This window comes from Lutra lutra, chromosome 7, assembly GCF_902655055.1.
Source record: "Lutra lutra chromosome 7, mLutLut1.2, whole genome shotgun sequence".
Lineage (NCBI taxonomy): Eukaryota > Metazoa > Chordata > Mammalia > Carnivora > Mustelidae > Lutra > Lutra lutra.
In genome coordinates, this window is record NC_062284.1 from 145775695 (window position 1) to 145800857 (window position 25163).

At 65.8% G+C, this 25163-nt stretch overlaps 1 protein-coding gene across 11 annotated transcripts; it reads left to right on the plus strand.

The window, feature by feature from the left end:
• Positions 1-3729: 3729 nt before the first annotated feature.
• ASPG (asparaginase) lies at positions 3730-24779 on the plus strand. Of its 11 annotated transcripts, none has more exons than XR_007128866.1 (16): positions 3730-3977; positions 8679-8787; positions 9443-9554; positions 11381-11506; positions 11816-11899; positions 13160-13286; positions 15418-15530; positions 16783-16965; positions 17055-17168; positions 17710-17826; positions 18902-19042; positions 19252-19415; positions 21151-21237; positions 23484-23583; positions 23860-23936; positions 24179-24779. XR_007128866.1 is itself a non-coding variant. In XM_047738662.1 (16 exons), the coding sequence occupies exons 1-16, from the start codon at positions 3896-3898 to the stop codon at positions 24188-24190; spliced, it is 1752 nt and encodes a 583-aa protein (XP_047594618.1). In that variant the 5' UTR covers positions 3730-3895; the 3' UTR covers positions 24191-24779. The 11 variants fall into 11 exon arrangements, 10 of the variants coding, with proteins under 10 accessions (XP_047594618.1, XP_047594620.1, XP_047594621.1 ...); XM_047738662.1 differs by having other exon boundaries at positions 23856-23936; XM_047738664.1 differs by having other exon boundaries at positions 18902-19027; positions 23856-23936.
• The last annotated feature ends 384 nt before the right edge of the window (positions 24780-25163 follow it).

A 25163-nucleotide genomic window follows, 5' to 3' on the forward strand; every position in this document is an offset into this window, starting at 1 on the left:
CCTCTCCCCTCCTCGCCGCTGCCCTTCTCGGCTGAGGCAGCAGACTGAGGTCATGGGGGCCACTCCCCACCTGCCTTCCACTGGCGCCTTCTCCCACCAGTGAATTTGGGGCATGGGGTGGGGGCGGGTGCGCGGGTCTTCAGGGCCACAGAGGCCATGGGGGCCCAGCTAGGTCTCCGAGTCATGCTGAGTTTGGGGCAGGGCCTAGACCTTTGCCCCCAGGACATGGCCCTATGTCCCCTGCACTTCGTTCCCTGCCAGCGTCCCATTGCACGGCCAGTCTCGCCGTCCGCCGAGGCCTGGGCCAGGCCTGCTTCCTTCCCAACAGTGGTGGCCGCAGCGTGGGGGGTGTCCCTGGCTGTCCTCAGGGCCCTCACTGGGCTGGCGGAGGCGTCCTCAGGTACCTCCCCGCGGGGACTGGGCGGCAGCAGTGTCCGTCGGGGCTTCTGACAGGGCCTGACCGGGAGGCCCCTGCAGGTCTGTTCAGGTGCCCGATGCCCTCCACATTAGCAATACTGGCCATGGGGACTTGGGGGGCATCCTCTGCGACCTGCCACCATCAGCAGGACCTGCCTGGCGGCGCCCAGGGCGCTATGGGCAAGTGTGCCTGCTGGGCCCTCTGGACCTCGCTTGTCTGGAGCTGCCGGCGCTCTGGCTGCTGCTCAGACCGCCGAGGCCTCCAAGCTCAAGGGGGAGGTGGTCCATGGGGAACCAAAGCCTGGCCCCATGAGGGGCTTGAGGGCACAGACTGGGTAGGAGGGGTTCCCTTGGACCCGTAGTTGGCCCGTTACCCGCAGCACGACCACCAGGGCCCCTGCTCACCACTCCTTTCCTGGCCTCCTGCCAAAGTGAGCAGCATCACCGTTCCCATAAAACGTTATTTACAACCTGGGGCCACATTTGGCCCTGAGTCCATGCTGCTGGCCACCGCTCTAGCCCAGGCTTCTCCAGCTCGTGTTTGCATTGGAACCTCTGGAGGGGGTATGTGCGGCGTGGACCCCTCAGGTCCCCCGACTTTCTGGGTCTGGAGGCCTGGGGAGGGGGCCCAGGGGAGGCGTCTCCCACAGGCTCCAGGTGCGGCTGCTGGATGGGTGCTGCATTCTTGAGAACCAAGCCCTAGAAGAGGAGCACGACCAGTGGCGCACAGAGCGCGAGGCTGACGGGGCTGCCTGGCTAGGCACGCCGCCGCCACGGGGCAGCTTCACGTCCCCCTCTGGGGGGACTCTTACTGGAGCACCCCCGCTCTGTGTGGAGGGAGTGGTGCCAGCAAGGGTGTGCATGGGATGTGAGGAAAAGCGTGTGTTCCAGGGACCCCCGGGGCAGAAGCATTGGCGCTCCTCTGAGCAGCTTGAGAGATAAGAGACAAGTGGGCAGCAACCCTGGGGAGGACCAATGGGCCGTCCAGGTCCTCCAGACTCAGCTCCCAGTCTCGACACCACAGTGAGGCTGTCCCCGTGGAGGAAACGGGGAATCCTGGAACAGCCCCCCCCCACAGGAAGGGGCCACAGACATCACCCCAAGCCAGAGTCAGGGAGGCAGTTCCTGTGGGAGACGTGGGGCCTCCAGCAGTGGGGAGCTCAGTGGCCCATCGAAGCAGCCCTCCAGTGGGGCGTCTGTCCCCTCTGCTCCATGCTGGGGGTCAGGCGACCCAGAGCCCCCACTCTCTCAGTGCGGTCAGGGCCTACACGGCCGACACTCCCGCCCTGGGCCTCGGTGTACATCTCCCCTGCCTTCACCCCCAGCTCTCCTGGCTTCTCCCCTTTTCCTGGCCTCGAGCTGGAAAGCTGGCACACGCTGGGCCTTCATGTCCCATCTTCTGCTCCTTGGCAACCTTGTCAGGCTCCCTGCGCTGTCCCCGTGTTGGTGACTCCAGAAGGTACAACTTTCGTTTCCTCTGGGCCACCCAGGCACCGGGTCAAACACAAGGCACCGGGCACAGCTCGCCGCCTCCTGGCCCCTCCACGTTCCTCCTGCCCCAGGTTTGCTTGACCGGGTCAAGAACTTGGTCCCCATTTAGTGCGAAGCTCTGGCCAAAACCTGAGCTGTGCTCTCTGGTCTCTGTGTCACAGTCAAACGTCCCAGTGTGCTCCCAGTATGACTTCACTCCTCCCCAGCCACTGGCCCCCGGCTGCTTGGCCTCCTGATGGCCCTTTCGACCCCTCGCCTGCCTCTCTCCACTCAGCAGAGTTTAAGACAAACCCGTGCAGGCCCGGACTGGGTTTAAATCCCAAATCCTTTCCTGGGCCTGACCTCCTTGGCGAGTGCTCCCTCCCTCAGACGGCCCTCCCTTGCCCTCCTGGGCAGGGTGCAGACTCCCCTGGCTCCTTGCTGCCTGGGACCCGGCCCCTGTGTCAGCTCATCAGAGAGATGGTCCCTTGCCACCCTGCCTGGAACAGTACCTTCCGTCACTCAGTTTTCTTATTTCTCCTCACAGCACTGGTCACCAGGAGATGCTAGGGGGGCGGGGAGCGTCTTCTGCCTCTGCACTGGGAAGGGAGCTCCAGGAGGACCGGGTCCCCAGTGCCTGTAGAGACCCACAGCGGGCCCTGTACACAAAAATGGTTCATGGGGCATGTTGCTGGCTCAGTCGGTTAAGTGCCTCTTGATTTCGGCTCAGGTAGTGATCTTGGAGGAGGCCTGCCCGGCCCCAAACTCCCGGTTCCCAGGACGTCTTAGTGCTGGTGGGCGGGGTAAGGGGTGGCTTCCTGAAAGGGTGACCGGGGAGCTCCCTCCCCCAACAGCGAAGGGTCCTGGCAGGTGTCAGGACCGCTCAGAGCCGCCCAAGAACAAGCACCTTTACAGACCCGAACAGTGATGCGAACCAGCAACGGAGGGAACCAGGTTTTGCCGGTGGGGGCTGAACTGTGTCCCTCCCACATTCACATGGTGAGCCCTGACCCGGAGCCCCTCTGAAGGGGACTGTATTCAGAGACAGGCCTTTAAAGAGGGGATGAGGGTAAAAGGAGGACCTTCGGTCGGAGCCCAGGGTGGCCGGTGTCCTTGTAACAAGAGGTCTGGACCCTGGAATCCAGCAGAGGGACAGGGGCACAGAGGAGAGGCGGACACCTTGGTCTCGGACTTTGGCTTCGAGGACAGCAGGACCGTTTCTGCCCTTGACACCGCCAGCCAGAGCAGACAGACAGTTCCCCGGCTGGTGTCGGGACAGGAATCACTTCTGCATCGTGGGCAGTTATCAAAGTAGCTTCCCTGGAATGCACATCGGGTAGGCGGAGGGCAGCGCATGGAGACAGTGCTGTCCCTCTCCCCCACGCCTGCGGTGGAGGTCCGAATGCGGGTCTCGGGGATGAACCTGCTCCAGAACCGAAACCGAACCCTAACGCGAGGCTCCGGTGCCCTGCAGGGCTGCATGCGGGGGCGGAGGGGCGGGCCTCTAGCCCTGGAGGGGTCCCCTCCCGCCCTCCTCCTGGACCTGCGTGCGTGGGCAGTGGGGGTCTCTGCCTGTACCCCACCCCCAGGAGTGCAGTGCAGGTGTGGTCACGGCACTGGCCTCTGCGGGCGCCGCCTGGGAGGGGAGGGTGGCCCCCACTCTGCGCTGGGGGGTCCTCCAGGCCAACCGTAAGGCGCTGGCTTGTGTCTCACAGGCCCAGCCACTCCAGCACCGGGGGCCACTGCACCGGTAGGCCGTCGGGGGGGGGGCCCAAGACCGCGGAGGCCCCGCCCCTAGCCCCGCCCCGTCAGGCCGCGCCCCGCCCCCAGACAGCCCCCGCCCGCCCGCCGCCCCCCGCCCCAGCTCTCCGCGCCTTCCGGCCACAAGCACTGCCCCGGGCAGGTGGACGCCCGCCCCTCCCCGGGCTGCCCTCGGCGCCCCGCCACCTCCCCTTCGTCCCCTCTGTCGCGGTCCCGGTCCCGTTGGTCCTTTGGTCCCGAGGTCGGCATGGCGCGCGCGCTGGAGCCCCAGCGGCGGCTCCTGGCCGTCTACACCGGCGGCACGATCGGCATGCGGAGCGAGCAGGGCGGTGAGTTGGAGGCCTGGGGTGGGGATGGGGTCGTTCCCACGCCCAGTGACCTTTCTCAGACCAGGGCCGGGCACTGGGGGCCCTCTGGGGCGCTCTCAGTTCCCCTCCCCTCAGCTGCGGCTGGAACCCTCAGCACAGAGGTGTGCCCCCCCACCGGAGGGCCCTGCGGCTTCTGTTCCACCGCCTCCCGCGTTCCCCGTGGGCAGGGCGGTGGGCAGGTGTGTCGCTGCCGTCCAGGTCTTCCTCTCCCGCGATAGAGGCAGCGACACCACGCCTTGCCTTCCCCAAGGAGGGCTCCTGACAGCAGTGGGCACACACTTCAGGGGAGTGGTCAGGGGCGGCAGGGGGCTTTGGGGAGCCGCACATCTTGTCTTTGCCTATGTGGTGGTGGCTGCTGCTGGGGGGTGAGGCCCTGGGCGGGGGTGCTGGAGCTCGCAGGCCACCCCAGGCCAGGATGCCCTCAGTGGGGGCCAAGCACCTACAGCGAGGTCCCCCACGGCCCAGAAAGAGGAAGGCTGTCCACCAGCATTCAGAACATTCTGGCATTCGTGGGAGAGGGGGAGACAGTTCTCCGATGTCCAGGCACGCCAGGATGAACCCTCAGCCTTGGGAGTGGTGACTCAGACACCACTGGCTCCTCCTGGTGGCCCCCGCCTGTGCAGAGCCCCAGGACTCAGGCCTGTGTAGAGAGAGCCCTGTCCTGGCGGGGCTTGGGCCCAGGGACCTGGTTGTCCACCCAGCCCGCCCGCCTGCGGCTGCTGTGCCCTCTGCCTCTCCAACCCGGTTAGCTGGTGGGTGACCTGAAGCCTGGAGGCCCCAGCGGACACCACCGTGCAGGGAGCTGCTGCGGTCACTTGCCACCCCACTCCCCAGGCCAGAGAGGGGCGGACACTGAACCAGTGGCAGAATGTGAGGAAGGTCACGAAGGCCGTGTCCCGGGAACACGTAGGGCTGTGGGTGCCCGTCGGGCAGGACCCTGTGTCTGGCTCCCTGCTTCCCTGGAGGGCACGGGGTGGGGGGGCTTCCCGGGAGGTGGGAGAGCACCGGCGGGGCTGGGAGGAAGGAGACAGGGCCCAGAGTGGGTAGCTGCCCTGTGCCCACCCTCCCATGGTGCTCCCCCAGGCTTGGCATGGGGCCAGCTGCAATTCTGTTGCGCTCAACACGCAGCTCCCAGGGTCTGGGCTGCAGGGACGGGTGGACTCTGACCCCCTCCCACCAGCTGTGCCTGCCTCCCCTGCTTCCCCCTGGGCGGCCTTGCGGTCAGAGAGGCTGCAAACTCACCTGTTCAGAAGGTGAATTAGAGACCCCCACTCAGGAAAGACAGCCTGGGGGTGGGGGTCGTCTTCCCTCCAGGGAGGAATCTTCCAGAATCCCTTAGAGCCTGCCCTGGGCCTGGGGCCGTCTGGCCTGGTGAAGGTGAGGCCACCAAGCACCTTCTTGTGTCCAGAGCGGCCAGCCTGTCCCAGCCGGCAATGATGCTGGTCTTCAGAGCTCTGGCCGAGCTGCTGCCTAGGGGGCAGGTGGCCTCCAGTCCGGGGCAGGGGTGCCTCATCCTCTGCGAGCCACAGCGGCCTCTCTCAGCTCCTGGCTGAGGGCTTTGCCTTCACGTGGCCCGCTTCGTCCCCAGCCCCACGGCAGCTGCCAGTCCTCCCCCTTCAGGAAGGCTTCAGGGAGCCCGTGACTTACGGGCCAGAGGACAAAGGAGGAAGAGGTGTGGGATCTGGTCCCTGCTGTCCCTCTAGCGTCATGCAACCCCTGACCCCCGGCTCCTGAGACCAGGGAGGGTCCTGGGCCTGCTCTAGTGCATGACTGGCTCTCCGTGTTCTTGAGGGACACACATCTCCCGCTGGCTTTTTTGGCTAAAAATGTTGTAGAGTGAAAAAGTGTCTGGGGACCAGGGCTGCACCCAGGCCAGGGCAAGAGCAGGATGAGGGCGGGTGGAGGAGCCGGGTTCCTGGCCGCTCTAAGCCCTGCCCGGTTCGTTGAACTCAGGACTCCCGGCCTTTCCCTAGAGTTCTGATGGGAACCGCATCAATGATTAACTCGCCCTGCACTGTGGACGGGGCTCCAGCGGCGCGAGGGTGGCGAGGGGCGGTGAGGGCGCAGGCCAGCCACAGCAAATCTGTTGGGATCATCACTGTTGGTGTTTCTGGCCTGCAGGGCACACGGCGCTGTGGGTTGGAGCCTGCCAAAGGTCAGGACGGCCAGCGAAGGGCAGAGGCTGTGGCCACTGGGGACAGCCCTTGACCCGTTCCATCTCTGGGTTCAGGAAAGATGTCACAGGGCAAGGGGCATCATGAAAAGAAGCCAGATGATGACCCCTAGCCCAAGGCTGAGCAGCACCTGGGGCCTCCTCCCACACAGCCGAGGAACCCAGGAGCCCCTCCCTGCTTGCCGCCACCGTAGCGGCCCTTGCGGGCGCTCGCACACATAGCCCAGGGAGCAGAGCTTTGGGGCCGAGCGTCTGACGGCGCCAGGACAGCCTGGCAGATCGCAGGAGTTCCCGCCGCTGACCCTCGTCACGAGATTGCGGCATCTGAGCCCTCGGCCCGGCCCTCCTTCCTGAACACAGTTTCACGGGCTCACAAACTCACGTCTGGAGCCTAAGCCATAGGTTCTAAGGGGATCTGCTGTCCTAGGGTACACATGAGCGGTTTGGTGGGCGCAGAGCTGCATCCCCTTGCCTTTGGGGCCCAAGGACGAGACCACATTCTGGTTTTACAGGCACCTGGTGTGGGGGCCCTCGCTGAGAAAAATAACATGATTTACAAAATCAGAGTTCAACGTGAACGTGAACATTTACTTGGAATGATTAAGGAAATCATAACAAATCACTGGTTTTAAAAAGCCAGGATATCAGAAAACTGTTTTGTTCATTAACTTGCTGACGCCCTCTCACGGCGGCGCCCCCCATTCTTTGGATGGGCATTTCCCCATGCTCTTCTAGCGTGACAGCAGCCCCCACCCCGCCACAGGATTGTGCGGCGAGAACAACAGGAGAGCAAGGCCTTTCCTTGGGTCAGTTTGGCCTGTGCTGCCCACATGCTCCCTGGCCGGTGGGACAGCGGGGTCCTGTCCTTTCCGGGGGGCCCTGCAGCCCTGCCCCTCCCCACCTCGCGGAAGCAGGATGTCCCTGGCAGCCACTGCCTCTCCAAGGGTCAGCAGGTGACCACCCACATCGTACGTGTGTCCCATGAAACCCACACCACGTGCATCCCCACCTCACCTGCCCCGCAATTGGACCCTCAGCTTTGCAGACTGCCCTGCGTCACCCACCACAAGGAGCTGCGGTGGAAAGTGGCCGCGTGAGTTTCCTGGGGTAGTTCCAACCAGTGAGCAGGAGGGTGCCCCCCACCCCTGCTCCGGGCAGGCATCTGACCTCGGGCGAGAAGGGTCCGTCCTTCCCGCCTCCTTGGCCGTGGCCGCACCGCTGCAGCATCCGTGCCTCTCCCTGCCCGGTTCCTCCACGGCAGTCGTGTGCTCATGTCCCCTCTGTCTGCTTGGCCCCATTGGCATGATGCTTCTCGCCCACATGGTTTACTTCTGCGGCAAGCGTGAGTGGAGCTCCTGCTGGGGCTGCGTGCGAGGCGAGGGCACGTTGTTCACAGTGCATCCCCACCGGGGTTCCCTCTGCCACAAACATCCCTGAGCAGCTATGGGCCCGGTCTGCCCGTGCTGGCCAGGGGACGGGCAGGAGCTGGGGCCTGGGCGTTAGTGGGTGGACGGACACTCCGAGGGGTTTTGGGAAACAGCCCCAGTGAGGTCACAGCCCGGCTGACGCATCACCGTCACAGTGTGAGGCGAGCACAGACGTGCCTCTTACTTGTCTCAGCTAAGGACGTGTCTCAGGGAGGGGCACCCTGTTGTCCACAGCCAGGCATGGGGGAGACGCCCAGAGAAGTCCTGTCCAAGGTCACGGTCTGGTAGGACCTGTCCAAGGTCCAAGGTCTGACCTGTCCAAGGTCACAGTGCTGGTAGGAAGCAGGCTGGAACAAAAGGCTAGGACCTGGAAGCCTGAGAGCCTCTGCCAAGGCTGGTTTCTAGGAAACACACCTGTACCGTATTAGGGCTCTTCTACGACACAACACCATTTCTGTCCAGTGCCTTAGATGCAGGTTTCTAGGACACTGAGGCTGCAGGCAGAGGACCTGGGCTGTGTGCGTTGTAGAGGGGTTGCACGTGGTCTAGTGAGGGTACAAGGGCAGCTGGGCAGTACGTGGGAGGGGCAGTGGGCCTGGACATCAAGGAGGACTTCCTGGAGGCAGCAACCTTAGCTGGCGCGAAGCACCTGCTGGACTTGAAGGGGGTTGGACCAAGGACTTGCAGACAGAGCCGACAGTATGTCTGTGAGCAGGAGCTGGTGTGGGCCTTCTGGGAAGTGGGGGAAGAACCGGAGGTCCATTGGGCTGCTCGGACTGAAAAGGTGGCAGATGGGGTGACCTGGCCCTGGATGGAGGGGCCAGAGCCCCTGCAGGGCCCCTGGGGCTGTCTCACTGGCTCCACAGGAAACTGTCCAGTCCAGACAAGCAGTTGCCCATCCTCACTAGGTTCTCCCCCGACAAACCCCAGCCCTGCCCCGGGCCTGGCCCCCAGCATGTCGGGTAGATGTCCCGATGCGGAGGGAGGAACCAGCGGCTAGAGGAGTCAGCGGTGGCTGCTGGCCCTGACCCACACTGCCCCCAATCCGGCTTCTGCCCATAGTGCTCGTCCCTGGGAGTGGCCTGGCCGCAGTCTTGAGGTCACTGCCCATGTTCCATGATGAAGAGTACGCCCGGGCCTGTGGCCTCCCGGAGGACACACTGGTGCTGCCGTGAGTGGGGGCTCCGTGGGGTCCCAGGTGGGGATGACCACCGGCTGTCAGTGGGGTAGAGCTGTCCTGAGACGGCTGCCTGTGGGGCCCGCAGGGCTGTCTGTGGTCACTGATGTCCTTTCACACTTTCCTGGCTTTAGAACCGACCAACAGCTCCCTTTCAAGTGAGCCTTGGACTCCCCCCACCTCGGGCCCCCAGCCACATGTGGATGCTCATCAAGAGAGGCGGGGGCTGTCTCCCCTCGTGTAAGGGTCCCCCTATCTCTTAGCTCTCGGCCAAGGCTGCCTGGTGCCCTTCACAACTGTCAGGCTGAGGGGGGAGTCACCCTCCTGGTCCCCAAGCTCCCTCCTACTGGAGATTCTCCTCCCAGGGTCGTTGTCTGGCCCACGGAGGGTGGCCCCAGCCTCCCTCTCAGAGCTGGGTCTTCGAGGGCACAGACCGTCCTGCCCCATCCTTGAACCCTCCTGAGGACCGAGGTCCCTGTTCCTGGGGACTCAGGGGGGGGACCAGGCCCTGTCCTCCGGATGCCAAGAGACTGGATATGTAGAGCCCACTGAGAAGATCCTGGTGCAGGGGTCGGCAGGGTGCGGGGGGGAGCAGAGCTGGCCAGGGGAGCAGGGGGCAGAGCGGGAGTCCTTGTTCTGCCTCCCGCAGGCCCGCCATCCCCGACCAGAGAGTCATCTACACGGTGCTGGAGTGCCAGCCCCTCTTTGACTCCAGTGACATGACCATCACTGAGTGGGTTCAGATCGCTCAGACCATCGAGGTAGTTGAGGAGTGTGGGCGTGTCTGGGAGTGTGGGTGGGGCTGTGTGTACTGGGAGGGGCTGCGAGTCTGGGCGTGGTTAGGAGTGTGGGTGGAGCTGAGTGTACTGGCGGAGCTGGGTATGGGCGGGGCTGGTTGGCTGGGCGTGGCCAGGGCTTCAGAAGCACTCCCCTTGGGGTCTGGGGTGGTGGAGTCTGCTTGCCTGGCCTGAGACTTGGGAGCATCAGTAAATGGCAGTTTTAGGCAAGTGCTGGACCCTCAGGTTACATCTCAGGCCCTTTCCCCTGTGCAAGCAGAGGGTGGGCAGCGAGGGCCATGTCCCCTTTCCCATGGGGAAATGTCCCAGACAGCTGTCCTGGTTAGTATCCCGGGCTGGGATGCTCTCCGCTTGCCTGCAGGTTGACAGGTTCCATGCCCCCCCCGCCCCCCCCGTTCACCCCACCCACACCCACCCTGAAGGCAGGGACTTAGTGGATCTGGGGCCCATAAAAGGTACAGAACCCGGTGCAGTTCTCGTGGTTTATAGCACCCAGTGCGGACCCCTTACCTGGTGCCAGACCCCCCTCCGTCAGCTTTCCTCTCTGTTCTGCCCAACCTCGTCATCGCCAGCCCAGCCCCGCTCCTGCACAGGCCTGGCCTGCTACCCGACTGCCTCCTGCCCCCTCCCACCCCTGCTTTGCCCTCCCGCCCTCTCCAGGCCCAGTTCTCACCTGCCTCCCTTAAGAAGCCTCAGAGGCTCATCACAGAGGCTCGTCTTCCCGGCAGCTGGGGGCTGGCCCCCGCCCCTCGCCTGTGTTCTTCTGCCTGCGGGGGTGGGGGAAAGCAGCCTCCGGGCCCATCCCCTCTCACTGTGAGTGGGACAGTGTGTGGCCCTGGGCCTGGTCCTTACGTCCCGAATGGCCCGCTAGCTGACAGTGGACATGTCTGTGGCCATAGTCTGGGGCAGTCTCCCTGGTGTATGGCCAGCAGGGTCCTCTGGTTGGGGCCTGACCGCTTTGCTGAGCTCCCGGGACTGCTGTCCTGACCGGTGTCCAGCCACCCGCAGACTCAAAGGGCCTTTGGGGCCCTGGTGGCCCCGCCTGTGGCAGTGCCCCATGTGGCCAGCAGAGGGTGCCCCAGCCTGCCACACTGCTCTGCAACCGCAGTTAGGGTCAGCCTGGCATGGTCTTCCAATGGGCCAGGAAGGATGCTCCCCTCAGGTGGGTTTGGCCCCGCTGGTTCCCAGAACTGTGCCCCTTGCATCCACAGCTTGGGCCATCCACCCTCCAAGGCCCAGCTTTGGCTGCCCTCTAGCTGGTGGCCAGAGGATGAATTGCAGAGGCGGCCAGCGTGTCTGGGAGGCCTTCTAGGCTTTGCTGTACCTGGAAGGACTCTTCCCCACGTTTGCCCGCCAGTGTCCTGCCCTCTTGTCGGGTCCTGTTGCAGCCAGCCTCCCAGATCACCTGCCAGCTCCCAGCCCCGGCTGTGCCTTGTGCCCTTTTGCCTTGTCCTTGCCTGGCCCTCCTGCTGGACCGTGGGCTCACAGCTCACTCGCTCCTGTAGCCGCCTGCCCAGGAGGCAGGGGTCACATGGCACAGGGCTCCCCAGGAGTCCTGAGCTGAGTCCTGGTGTAGCCCTCCAGCTGACCTGTGCTCTTGGGAGCCCTGACTGGCCATCACCTGGGGGAGATGCTGGCTGGAAGTCTAGCGCGGATCCTCCAGAAAATGTCTTCCCTGCCAGCGGTGGCCAAGATCCCACCAGTGCCTCCCTGCCTCCCTCCCTCTGCACCGGGGACCCTTTCCTCTCTTCCTCGGGAGGAGGCCTGCCTGAGTTTGCTGCACCCCGCAGAGACACTACGGGCAGTACGACGGCTTCGTGGTCATTCACGGCACGGACACCATGGCCTTTGCGGCCTCCGTGCTCTCCTTCGTGCTGGAGAACCTGCAGAAAACTGTCATCCTCACGGGCGCCCAGGTAATGGCCCAGGCCTGCTGGTGGGCACGAGGCCCTCCCTGAGGCCACAGGGGGGACCCGGGCCGGACCCCGGGCCTCTTTCTCAGTCCTGCAGCGCCCAGAGGCAGCGCCCATGGGTTGGTGCCGGCTGGCTGAGCTGGGCAGCTCCATGGGTCCCGCCGGTGCCTGTTCTGCTCTCCCGGGGTGGGTGCATGGCCTGTTGTCAGCCCTGTCCAGCCGCCCTGACTTTGTGCCTCTCTTCATGCTTCCCACTGATGCCACTCTCGGGGGCTGCGTGAGCCTTAGACCGTCTCTGACCTCCTCTCCCAGGTGCCCATCCATGCCCTGTGGAACGACAGCCGGGAGAACCTGCTGGGGGCCCTGCTCATGGCGGGCCAGTACGTGATCCCCGAGGTACCCTCCCCCTCCCTGGTGTGGGGGTGGGGGCTCGGCCTCAGGAGTGTAGGCGAGGGGTTGGGGGAGGCTCTTGGGTGGGACTGGCAGGGAGAGAGTCGGGCAGGGTTTAAAGATCTGCCTTCACCTCACACGTGACCTAAGCTGTCATCATAGAGAAACTCTGAAGATAGAGCAGGAGGAAACAAAACCACCCACGTTTTACTTCCCAGAGGTGCTGCTGTGAACAGAGTGCTGTATTTTCTTCCAGATTATCTATCTTTTTTTTTGTTAAGATTTTATTTATTATTTGAGGGGCACCTGGGTGGCTCAGTGGGTTAAGCATCTGCCTTTGGCTCAGGTCGTGATCCAGGGTCCGGGGGTGGAGCCCCACGTCAGGCTCCCTGCTCGGCAGGGTCTGCTTCTCCTTCTACCTCTGCTGCTCCCCCTGCTTGTGTTCCCTCTCAAATAAATAAATAATGTTTTTAAAAGAGATTTTATTTATTATTTGAGAGAACACGTGCACAAGTGGGGCATGGGGCAGAGGGAGAAGCAGACCCCCCGCTGAGCAGGGAGGCGATGCGGGGCTCGATCCCAGGACCCTGCGACCATGCCCTGAGCCGAAGGCAGAGGCTTCACCGACGGAGCCCCCGGCGCCCCCAGATTATGTCTCTTATAGTGCTCACGCTGTCTGTGTGTGTGCGTGGCAGTTTCTGTAGAAGTCGGCCCCACCGTCTGGCTGTGCAGCTGGCTTTCCCTGTTCAGCAAACCCCTTCATGGGGGGCCACAGGGGACCTCACAACACCCCCTCACGTTGCAGGGGACCCCATGCTGGGAGGTGGGCACTCACCCTGGGGAGGCAGTGTCCCCCACGTGTGGGGTGGCTATGCCCCCTGCCCCTCCCCAGGAGAACTGCTCTAGAGAGACTAGAAGACGGGGGTGGGCAGCTCCAGAGCCCCCACCACCCAAGCTCCGGAGCAGGGCCTGCTGGGACCCTGCTGCTCCGGGGAGAGGCCTCTCTCTGCACCCTTGGGCTGAGTTCACGGGGGCTCCCTGGGAAGCAGCGGTGGGGGCAGTGGGGAAGTGGAAAGGGGAGGGTGGCGGGGCCCCTCGCACGTCCGGCCACCTGCCCCACTGCGGGGTAGGGGTGCGGCGGGGTAGGCCTCTGCTGGGGCAGCCCTCTGGCATTTGCAGGGGGCGCTCTGCCGAGATGGCAGGGGGCAGACTGGAGGGCACAGGGGCTCCCCAGGGCTGAGCCACGGCCTCTCCCCTCCCCTGCAGGTTTGCCTCTTCTTCCAGAATCAGCTGTTTCGGGGCAACCGAGTGACCAAGGTGGACTCGCGCAGGTTCGCGGCCTTCTGCTCCCCGCACCTGCCCCCTCTGGCCGTCATGGGCACCGATGTCACAAGTAAGCCGGGCAGGGAGCGGGGCCAGTGGACGAGGGCTCCTGGCCTAGGATTTCTGCGGGGAGCAGGGCTGGGAACCTGTGTCTGGGGCTGAGGAGGACCTCCTGAACCGGGGGCGAGGACAGTGCTCTGTTCTGCCCTGGGAGGCTAAGTCGGGGGCTGCTCCGAGATGGTGGCTTGCGTGGGCCACCAAGGGTATCCAAGCAGGTAGCCCCAGCTCAGGGCCTGGGGAATGGCCAGGGCTCAGAGGCCAGGTGAGGCCCCACCTGCTTGCGGAGGGTGCCCTGAGGAGAGGGCGTGGGTGTGAGGGGGGCACCAGATTGCCTTCCTTTCCACGGAGGCGGGGCGGCGCTGAGCCCCTCCAGCCCTGGTGAGGAAGGAAGGGAGGGGTGGCCGCTCTGCCAGCCTGGCTCCCTGGGGGGCTCAGGAGCAGAACTTTTGGGGATGCCCTGGCTGGCAGGTGGGGAGCAGCTCCCTGGGAGGGCAGGGCTCTGTCTGGGCCCCAGGCAGACCACAGGGCACAGGCCGCACTGAGGCAGGCCCTGAGGGAGGAGGCCTTGGGGTGGGGGGCACCGAGGAGTGCGGGGAGGGGGGATGATGCCTGGGCTCAGAGGGGCTCCCCGTGCCCCACTCTCCTGCTGGGGGCGGCTGAGGAGGACCCTGCCCATCCGGCCAGCCGAGCTGTCCTCTCCTTAGTCATTACTTCTCATTACTTCCTTCTGCAAGGCCGTCGTAGACAGGGGCTTGGGGGGGTCAGAGGCACTGGAGGGACACACAGCTCGGTCTCCCACACTGAGTGTTGGGGTGGGGGGGTCTGCGCAGGGAGCCAGCTCAGTGTGCCCCATGCTGCCGTTCCTCCTCTCATCTCGGCCCCCGGGAGGGACGGACTGGGGGCTCCATGGGCTCTCAGGCGCATGGTCCGAGGGAGGAGAGCGTGGGCTCTCTTTGTGTCTGTGAACCCCCCTGCAGTCATAATTCCTGTGTGCTGGCAGCACGCCCCCTAGGCCCGGCTTATCTGCATGCCCAGATGGGGCACACGGCCCTAAATTTAAGAACGCCCCTCGCTGCTGATGGATGCCGTGGGCCCCCTCCTGCCACCCATCCCCCCAAGTCCCCTTGGATACAGCGTGAGAGGGCAGCGTGTGTCTGGAATGTTCCCTGGCTTATTATCACACATGAATTGCTCTGGTAGCAACAGCAGGAGGTCTGTAGCCTTACACCCCCCCGGGGCGGGGGTGGGGAGGAGCCCTGGGCCCGGGGCTCCTGGAGACGCCTCTCCCCACCACTCTGGTCCTGGCTCTACACACAGGTGGTAGCCTCGGTGGCCCTTCCCCATTCTGGGCCTGCGTTTCCCCGTGCTGGACATGGTAGCTGCTACCTCCGACAGACTTCAGCGGTTAGGGCCTGCAGGGCCATCAGTGCCCGGCCTCTGCCCCATCAGGGCTCGCTTGTGCCCGGGATTGAGAGAGTGGGGTCCTGGGCTGGGCCTGGGGCTCCTGAGGGCTGGGAGGATGCAGGAAGTTGGGGAGGGCTCAGCTGGCTGTGTCCTGGCGGAGCAGTGACCTTCTGACCCCTGGGGACACTGGCTTTCTGGGGGGCCAGTGGGTGGAATTGCACGGACCCCTCACTTTCTAGGGTCTGGGGGGTTGGCCTTCAAAACTTCGGGGTGCACCAGAGGGAGGCTTTCTTCCCCCAGAGCTGACGCGTCCTTTCTTCATTCACTCGCTCATTCTTTGACTTGCTGGGCTATGGGCGAGGTGGGTGCCTGGTCCGGGACAGGAGAGGCTGGGTGGTCTGACCTCTCCCAGGACCACGGACGACACGCCACTTGGGGTTTGGCCGCCGTGCTTCCAAGCCCGCGTGCACGCTGTTCCTGGTCCTGGAATGCCTCTCCTCCCCCTTCCCTGCACACTTCCTGTCGGGCTGCGAGACCCAGGCGCCTCCGTCCCTGTGGGGTCCTCCTTGCCCCACTGCCCCTTGCAGGCTCCGTGCACAGGCTGGAGCTGCACCCCGCCCGGGACTGAGCGGACGGCGGGTAGGGTGTGCATCGGGAGCGGGGCTGGAAGAGCCTGGCCAAGGGTCCTAGCCGGCCGGTGGCCCACACGTCCCCCACGTGCACCTCTGCCCCCACAGTCAACTGGGAGCTCGTGCGGAAGGCCCGAGGGAAGGCCCAGCTGGTGGTGCACAGCAGCATGGAACGGGACGTGGGCCTGCTGCGCCTCTACCCCGGGATCCCCGCAGCCTTGGTAGGAACCCGCCCTGGCTCCACACACCCTTTCGCGGCTCCCTGTTGCCTTCCCATCCCATCCCATTCCCTGCACTGCCCCTTCTCGTTGCCCAGGAGTGGCTACGGTCGAGGGCGGGGATGTGGGTGCCCCCTTCAGGGAGCTGGGGCCACAGACACTAGCCAGGGGTGGTGTGACGGGCCAGGCGCCGTGGCCCTTCTTCCTTGTGGACAGGGGTGGCTTCATGGGGATGTCCCCACACGTAGGGTGGGACTTGGCACAGGCTGCCCTGGGCTCTGGATCACAGTCTGTGAACTGGGACCCGATCCCCTCCAGGGGCACTAGGGACAGGTGTGGTGGTCTTTTCCCTGTGGGTCCCTGTGCTTGTCTCAGTCTGGGCCCAGTATGGGCTTTCCTCCCTGTGGTGTGTGAGATGGACCCCGCGCTGCAGAAGGCCAGGTAGGAAACACAGGCCTTAGAGTTCTAGTGAACAGTCACGGCCTTTCCAGAAACTGGGCCTGAGGTCAGGCCAGATGGCGCTCCTGTGAGCCTGGACAGGGCCACAAGCACTAGGCCCCCAGGCTACCTGTCCCCCACGCCCCTCGACACCACCCCTGCTTGTCCTCTGGGCTCTGAGTCCCTCAGGCTGAGGATCTGTGATGGCCTTTCCTCCCCGGGCTCCTCTGAAGGCAGAGACCCTCAGAGTCAGAGGCCTTCTGGGGGCTCTGGGGCCAGACTGCGTGGCCTCCCTAAGTCAGGCGGCCTCTAGACGCCAGTGCAGGGGCGGGAGCCCCCTGGGATTTCGAGGGAGGCCTGCTTCGGGAAGGGCTGGTCTGGCCCTGTCATCTGTCTTCTGAGTGGAGCCTTGGCACAGGGCAGGAGATGGGGGCGGTGCCCCTGGCTGACTTGGAACCTGTGTGTGTGTTGGGCACTTTCCTCAAATCCTGCCAAGCCGGGGGCATCCCCTGCTGTGTTTCAGACAGGGCAGGGCGAAGGGGCTGGAGTGAGGGCCATGGGGCTGGGAGCTGTGTGGAGGGGACATTCTGATCGTGGCCACATCTGCCACAGCCTTCAAGCCTTAGGAGGGGAGCAGGTGTCTCCTGACAGGTGAGGCGGGGAACAGACCCTCAGGACTCTCTGTGTGGCCCGCTGGGGGTCGGGACCGCGAGACCAGGCTGCTTCTGCCACCGAGCGATGGTGTAGGACAAGCCTGGGGTTCCCACTGCTGGAGCAGGGGGCCAAGGCCCGCCTTACCCGCCTCCCGGCCCCGCAGGTCCGGGCCTTCCTGCAGCCCCCCTTGAAGGGTGTGGTCATGGAGACCTTCGGTTCGGGGAATGGGCCCACCAAGCCGGACCTGCTGCGGGAGCTCCGGGCTGCGGCCGAGCGGGGTCTCATCATCCTCAACTGTTCCCACTGCCTGCAGGGGGCCGTGACCTCTGACTACGCGGCTGGCATGGTGGGGGCAGGGAGCCGGCAGCTGGAGGGGGAGGGCCCGTGCCCTGTGACCCTGCGCCCCATTTCCTGCTCGCGCCCCTTTCCCCACAGGCCATGGCAGGAGCCGGCATTGTCTCTGGCTTCGACATGACGTCAGAGGCCGCCCTGGCCAAGCTCTCCTACGTGCTGGGCCACCCTGGGCTGACCCCGGACGACAGGAAAGAGGTGCCCCTCGGGCTGTAGGTGTGGGGGCAGGGGTCACAGGGCTCCCAAGAGCATGGTGAGGGTGCGACTGGGGCAGATGGTGGGGCCCAGCCCAGCAGGGTGTGTGCCTGGCTTGGAAAGGAAGAAAGGCAGGGCCTCCCCGTTGGGGGAAAGCACCAGCTCTGAGGCCTGGGCACCCACCACCCTTTGCTAACCCCAAGCTCAGACCACCTGCTCTTCCCCTGTCTTGGGGAGCCGTGGTCTGGCACTGCTCAGGATGGCCCCTCATCCCCCAGCCTTCCTTGGGGCAACCTCAGAGGCAGCCAGCCTTGCCAGAGGCCACAGGGTCCTTGGGAGAGGTGGGGTGGGGCAGTGGAGGGTGTGGTGGGCCTTCAGGGACTTGGCTGGGGTCAAGCCTGGGCCTGGGGGATGGGGACTGAGCTGAGGGGTTTTGGGCCCAGGGCGATCCTCACCACATGCCCTGGGGGTGCCTGGTCCTGGGGGCTGGTCGGGGGGCTCCTGGGCTCCAAGCGTCCCGGCTTGCTGTGTTCTCCGTCCCCAGCTGCTGGCCAGGGACCTTCGGGGCGAGATGACACTGCCCACGGGGGCGGAGCGCCGGCCCTCACTGAGTAGCAGCGCGCTGGGCCGGGGGCTTACCCAGCTCCTCACTCTCAGCCAGGTACTGCCCAGTGCGTGTGGGCCACGTGCACGGGGCCTGGGGGCGGGGCCTGAGGGAGGGGCCATGCCGGCCACACCCACCACGCCCTCCGCCGCTGCGCAGGCAGGAGATGGCCCGGCGTGGTCTAGTTCTGGGCCTGGGTGGAGGGCGGGTGCTCAGCAGAGATGACCTGCCAGGATTCGGGGTTAGGCGGGAGTGGCGCCTGGGGACAGCGGCCGAGACAGCTGAGTGGAGTCCTTGCAGCACATGGACAGCGGGCAGAGTGTGGCCCTGTCACCAGCGGGGCGAGAGGGGCATCTGGCGGTTGCACTTGGCTGTCCGCTGCCCACTGGTCTTGGCCCCAGGCGCGGTGCGGCGGCGGGGGGGCCAGCCTGCAGGGTGGGCAAGCTGTCTGTCCCAGGTGCTGGAAGGAGAGGGGGCTGGGGTCTTCCTGGGCCTTCGGGTGCAGCCCCTTTGGGACTCCCCCTCCACCCTCCCAGCCAGGAGCCCAGACCTGGAAGCGGCAGGGGGGTCTGGGGTCACACTTGAGGGCCTAGGGTCTGGGGTTGAGGCCGGGTTAGGCCCACGGCAGTGACTGGGGCCTCCCGGTGACCCAGCACACGGCCACCTCTGGGCGAGACATCTAGGCCTGGCATCCCAGTGCCCCCTGGGTCATGCCACATGTGTCAGGTTCCCCTCTGCGGGACCCATCACAGATCCTGCCACCATGATCTGGCTGCGCTGGGGGTACTGGGCTGAGGGCAGGCTGGGCTGCATCCCGGGTGGCCTGTAGGGACTCCGTTGGCATTCCCGACCCTCTGGCGTGTTGTGGAGCTCCTCGATGACCCACAGCACCCCGGGGCTAGGGCAGGCGGCGTGTAGGAGCTCTGCCCTGGGAGGTATACCCTTCTTTCCGGGTGAGGGGACCAGGCACCCCTTCCCGTGCTCCCCAAAGCTGGTGTCTTGTCGTGAGTCTGTCTCTGTCCCCTCATTGGTGGAGGCCACTGCCGAGGAATCACATCTTAGCGGGTGGGTGGCCCGCCCTGGGGCGCACAGCCCAGAAGGATGGACCCGGACCATGTCCCAGGCTCCCCAGGGGCAGACGAGCCAAAGACCCCAGGGTGCTGCTCTCTCCACCCAGGAGGCCGACGCCATACGGGAGGCCCTGGTGCCCAGCCTGGCCTGTGCTGCGGCCCATGCCGGCGACCTGGAGGTGCTACAGGCGCTTGGGGACCTGGTGAGGCCCCCGCCCCTCCTCGGGGACCAGCTCCAGCCACACCAGTCCCCCTGGCAGGGGTGGGGGGCGCGGGATGGCCTTGCCCTGGGGCCCTGCTCTGCCAGGCCCTGCTGCTGGGGGACACCCTGACCCTTCCCATCCCCTCTTCCCGGCCTATTGACCCTGCCCAGCCCTCCCTCAGGAGGTGACAAGCATTTGTGTCACCCCAGGGCAGTGACCTGAGCCTAGAGAGCTTTAACGGTCAAACTCCTCTGCACGCGGCCGCCCGGGGAGGCCAGCCTGGGGCGGTCACCATGCTGCTGCGGAGAGGGGTGGACGTGGACCCCCGAGATGAGGACGGACTCAGCCCTCTGCTGCTGGCCGTGAAGGGCAGGTACTGGGGGCTCCCCACAGTGGGCATGCAGGTTGAGGGTCCCATGGGGTGAGTCGGGCAGGCCGCCGTAGGACGGCTGCTGGTTTGCCTGTGGTGACCCAGCTTGCTCGGGAAAGCCGGGCAGAACCAAGGACATCTGCTTCCTAGAGCCTTACCCCCCGCCCCTGGCCCAGCTGGGCACAGGGCCTGGGCGGGCAGCCAACAGGGGGCTGGAAGGACAGGCATCTGGGCCTGAGGATGTCCCCGGCTCCCCCCGCCCCCTCGTCCTGCCTGGCATCTCTCCGAGGGGTAGGCCTTACCCGCTCTGGCTGACAGTGGAAACTCAGAGCAGGTGGCCACGAGGTGGGCAGGGCTCGGAGGAAGCATAGCTCAATGTTCTAGGGACTTCTATCTGAACGGGGCCTGGAACTTGCTGGGAAGACCTTATGGGTGGAGTGGGGCCCCTCCAGAAGCCCAGAGCAGTATTGGTGTGGAGTGTGGGAGTGCACACGGGTGTGAGAGCTCACGTGTGTGTGTCTGGGAGACGGGTCATGGTTCTTGTGTTCAGCCCTTGGTTGGCTGACTTAGGGTCTGCACCAGGCCCCAGATCCCCCTGCTTCTCCACGCTAGGGAGTGCTGGCGAGTCTCACGGAGAGAGGCTGGGGGTGTGTGAGCCTGGGGTGGCCCGACTGTCTGGCTCGATCCAGTCCGGGGTGCCCGGGCACTGTGCGCCTTGGGGTGGGCACGTCATCCCGGTGAAGATCAGGGCGGGTAGCTCCCTCTTGACCAGGCTATGAGCATGGCGCCGGGAGTTCCCAGGGTGGGGGTGCGGGGCTGGAGTGATCTGGGTGCAGATTCCAGGCTGTGAGTCCTTGGGCGTGGGTCGAGAGTGATGAGCTCACCGTCCTGGTCCCGCCCCCTCATCCCTGACTCCCCCCAGCACCACAGCACCCCCCAAACCGGTCTCCCAGCCTCACTCTCCTGGCCTCACTCCCGGGCCTGGACCTGCGTGCCCTGGAGGGCTCTTTGGGGCGGGGAGGGCAAGACCCCACCCTTCTCCCCAGGCTTCCTAAAACGGGGTGACCACGCAATTTACAGTACAAGGCCACTGCGGGGGAGGGGCCGGGCAGCAATTCTGCTGAGAGACTGCGTCTGCTCCTTCTGTTCCCTTGCCTTGCCCACCCGCTCCCCCACTCCCTAAGCCCCCACCCTGGCCCTGCCCCCACCACACATCCCCATCCCACTCCAGGGTGGCTCCAGGCCTGGCCCAGGCCAGTCGGCCTCTGGAAACCCACAGACGTCGGGGCGGGCTCTGGAACCTTCCTGTTCACGTCTGTCTGTCAGTGTCTCATCCCTGCCCCCTCCAAGGGCAGAGCGCAGGCCAGGAGGACTCTGCTTCCCCAGGCCCAGCCTTGACTGCAGCGGGTGTGTGCGGTGGGGAGTGCGTTGGGCCCTTAGGATGGGGACTGGGGGGGCTTGTGGCCAAGGCCTCATGCGGGTAGAGGAACGGCTGGGTCAGGGCCGATGCCCCAGCATGGGCAGGGTGCTGGGGTACCTCAGACCTGGCTCCACCCTGCAGACCCGGGAAGTCCCAGGAAGCTTCCTGGATGTGTGAAGGGACATTGCCCTGGGCTGTGGGGGGAGCCGCACTGGTTCAGAGCCCGGGGCGGGGGGCTGGCAGGGGAGTCGCTGCCATGTTGAGCAGCGGCTGCCGGGCAGGTGCTCAGTGTGGTCAGCACGCTGTGTCTTGTGACAGGCATCGGGGTGTCATTGAGCTGCTGCGGGCAGCTGGGGCCTGCCTGTCCCTCCAGGAGCTGGAGGACGCGGGGACAGAGCTGTGCAGGTAAGGGTACCGGGGCACCTGGGCTTCTGGGGGGGTGGGAGGGGGAAGGGACTTCGGGTGGGGTGCTTCAGAGGAGGAGGGCCTACCCCGTGCCCGCCCAGCAACTGGAGTCTGCCCTGGAGGCTGGGGTGTCTGGGGGAGGAGAGCTGTCACCCACTTCCAGCCAGGTGACAGGTCTGCTGAGTCCCTGTCCTCCCCGGCGCAGGCCTTGCAGTAGTGGGGCCTGGTCCCCACCCCAGGCCAAACTGGGCCCATGGGCAGCGGCGGTCCCGCCCCATCCCACCACCGCCAGGGGTTGGCAGGGCTCGGACTCACAGGTGCCCTGAGGGACCCCTGGGCAGGCCTGGGTGACTTGGGCTAGTGGGGATTCGGGGGTCCTGGAGGTCTCCAGCCGGCGTATTGGCCGTGGGCTGCGCCGGAGGACGGGGGCTGCGCCCGGGGGACAGGGGCTGCGCCGGGGGGACGGGGGCTGCGGGGAGGACGGGGCTGCGGGGAGGGCGGGGGCTGCGCCGGGGGGCGGGGCTGCGGGGAGGGCGGGGCTGCGCCGGGGGACGGGGCTGCGGGGAGGGCGGGGCTGCGGGGAGGGCGGGGGCTGCGCCGGGGGGGCGGGGCTGCGGGGAGGACGGGGCTGCGGGGAGGGCGGGGGCTGCGGGGAGGGCGGGGGCTGCGCCGGGGGGCGGGGCTGCGGGGAGGACGGGGCTGCGGGGAGGGCGGGGGCTGCGGGGAGGACGGGGCTGCGCCGGGGGACGGGGCTGCGGGGAGGGCGGGGCTGCGGGGAGGGCGGGGGCTGCGCCGGGGGGCGGGGGCTGCGGGGAGGACGGGGCTGCGCCGGGGGACGGGGCTGCGGGGCCCAGCTTTCTGCTCCATCCGCTGACACCCCCCCCCCCCCGGGCTGCTGCCGTGGCTGTCTGGGGTCTCTCCGTGCCACCTGTCAGCTGCCGCCGAGCCGGGGCCAGGTGCTGAGGGGGGCAGTGGAGAGACACGAGGGTGGGGCGCTGGAGGCAGCCTGTGTCCGCAGCCCTGAAAGGCAGAGCCCCCAAGCCTGGGGAGGGGTGTGGACCGTGGCTCTCAGGCCGACGGGCGGGGGGTGAGGGGTGTGTGCATGGTCTACTCACAAGTAGTCCCCGAAGCTCTGACCCTCTCGTCCCCACTGGCCAGTGCCTCCCCTAGCCCCATTCCTCGGTGCTGGCCTCGGCCGACCCTGGGGGTCCCAGTCGTAGATATGGGGTGGGGTGGAGAGACCCCGCTGGCCCCCAGGCTCAGGCCTTCCCACCCTGACCTTCAGTGTCCCCAGGGGAACAAACCCTGCTGGCCAACCCAGCTCCCACCCTTCCCGGCTTGAGGGGGGATGGTGGGCACTCAGATGCGATGGGGTTTTAGGGCCTCGCCAGGGAGGGAGGGGCCTCGGCTCTGGAGGGACTTCTGGGCTTGGCTCCGGGTTGTGCAGCGGCAGGGGCTGGTCTCATTGGCTCCAGGGACAGGTGGGGACACAGGCCGAGAGCGGCGGTGGCAGCCAGGTCCCAGGGCATCCAGGACTCTGCCCAGGGGAGGGCGTGTCCACCCTGGGCTGCCTGGCTGGATCTGGGGGCCCAGCGAGGCCAGCGTATGGGAGGTGGCGGGGGAGGCTGGCGACAGGTCTGGGAGGGACTGGCAGTGTCATCCTGTATGATTCACCCCAGAGATCACTCGGTGCCCCTGTGGGGCTGACCAGGAGGGAGTCGCCGAGGCCCCTTCTGTGGGATAGCCCCCCCACTGGTGCCGCAGCCCCAGCTGTCAGCACAGCTGGTGTGTCCCTATCCCCACCTGGCTCGTGGGTGAGGAGTGGGCTCCCCTGAGGGTGTGAGGGCGGGCAGGACCCTGGCGAGGGCAGGTGGGCCGGGTCCTTCTCCCAGCCAGCCCTGCCACCCCGCCAGGCCGCCTGCTGACTCCAGGCCCCCGCCCACATCTCCTTGAAGACTTCCCTCCCACCCGCCTCTGCTGACCCCGCCCCAGAGGGCTGTGTTGCGAAATTGGAAGCTGGCGAGCGGCCCTCCTCGTGGGGTGTGCACACATGCGTGTGTGTGTCCTTGACCTGAGTCACGGTCACCCCTGTGGGTGAACCCAGCCTCCAGGCCACTGGCTCGCCTGCAGTGGACCCCACACTCTGGCCCTGCTGGCCCAAGCCGCTGCTGGGGCGCTGTGTGGGGCTGCCTTTGTGGCGGGTCCCGGGGCCCCGACAGCTCGTCCTCCTCTGCTCCCTCTCCCAGGCTGGCGGCCAGGGCAGACCTTGAAGGCCTTCAATCATGGTGGCAGGCGGGGGCTGACCTGAGCAGCCCAGGCTACGACGGGCGCAGCGCCCTTCTTGTTGTGAGTTCCCCAGAGCCCCCGCTGCCCTCTCCCGAGCCACCTCTTCCTGGAAGGCCTCCTGATAGTTCCACTGGCTCCCCCTCCTCCAGCCTCTACACCCAGTGCCCACAGTCCTGCTCTCCCTTCCCATCCTAGGCCCCTCCCTGAAACCAGAGCTGTGGGGACAGGAGTCAGGGACACTAGGTGGGAAGAGCCAGGGAAGGTGTCCTGGTGGGTGGAAGGTGGCAGGGGGGTCAGGGGCCCAGTGGCCGGTCACATGCTCCCTCCCACAGGCAGAAGCAGCCGGGAACCTGGAAGTGGTGACCTTCCTGCAGAACCTCAAGGGTGGGGCCGGTGTCCAGGCCCCAGGCCCAGTAAGTTCCCTCCGCTCCGCGCAGGACTGAAGGCTTCCCCACGCGGCTGGGCTCTGGCTTAGGGAACATGTCTAAGGGCTTGTCCTGGGGATGGAACCAGAGGAGGGTAAGATGAGTCAAAGTCAGTTAGGCCTGCAGATCTTTTGTAGATGGGGCACACATTGTGTGCCTGAAGGGAGCAGTCAGGGAGGGCTTCCCATGGGCGGGGTCAAGCTCACACCTCCTGTCTTCTGTCTTATCAGGCCACTCTGTGACGCACACTCTCACGGTGCTGGAAGGCCCCAGCCATGGCTAGGAGGTTCCTTGAGCCCGGAGGGGACCTCAGATCCTTCTACTTTACGTCCTGCCTGCCGCGCCCCACCCCACAGGGCCAGCTCCCCACACAGGGACCCCTTGGCCCAGTGCTCCCCCCTGATTCCTAGGGTAGATGGGCCAAGTCCCCAGCTCACACCTCCTTCCCCCACTCCATCGTCTGACCACCCCGCAGGTTCTCAAGTCACTGGATTTGCTACAGTCCTCCGGTCCCTCCCTGGGAAAGGCTGGGCCCTACTGGTGAGGTGCCTGGGCTTGTCTCCCTGCCCCTCCCACCTACGCTACCTGTGCGGCGCAAGAGCAGACGGCCCGTTTTCAGGAAGTGCTGCCTGGTGTCTAACCTGAGGCCGTCGTGCTGCAGCACAGATGGGACCTGCTGGAGGATCACAGCCCTCCCCCACCCAGGACTCTGTGATATGTCCCCACTGCTGGGACTGCTTCCCTCTGTTTCCCAGACTTGGCCTGAAGATTTTGTTGGGCGGAGTGGTAATAAAATCTCTCTGGGAACCCCTCCCTAGGTCCCAAAGCCCAGCTCTGGTGGGTCCTTCTGGGTCCCAGGACTATGGGTGCGGGTGGGGACTTGTGCCCAGGCTCTGCAGAGGGTAGCCTGAGGGTGAGGGACACCCAGCCAGCCCTTCCCGGGCCAGAGCGAGGGGTGTGTTCTCCAGCCCTGCACCGCTGTCCTGCCTCCCCGGGGGTTGCGCAGGCTGCTCCCCCCTCCAGATGACCCCTGCCCCGTCTCCTTCGGTCTGATCCTCTCCTCCTCGAAGCTTGAAGTGCCCTTCTCCAGGCAGCCCCCACCCACATCTGCCTCTGCCCAACTCCCCTGTACAGACTGGACCATCCCGTCTCTCTGGTCCTCCCGGCCCCTCCCAGTGGTGGGCCGCCTGCTGGGCAGGGTTTAGCCCAGCCCCT

Coding starts and splice junctions, on each gene's coding strand:
- ASPG (XM_047738662.1), top strand. CDS start 3,896: ATGGCGCGCGCGCTGGAGCCCCAGCGGCGGCTCCTGGCCGTCTACACC. Junction 9,555..11,380: donor AGATCGCTCAGACCATCGAG/GTAGTTGAGGAG, acceptor TGCACCCCGCAG/AGACACTACGGGCAGTACGA. Junction 21,238..23,483: donor GCGGGGACAGAGCTGTGCAG/GTAAGGGTACCG, acceptor TCCCTCTCCCAG/GCTGGCGGCCAGGGCAGACC.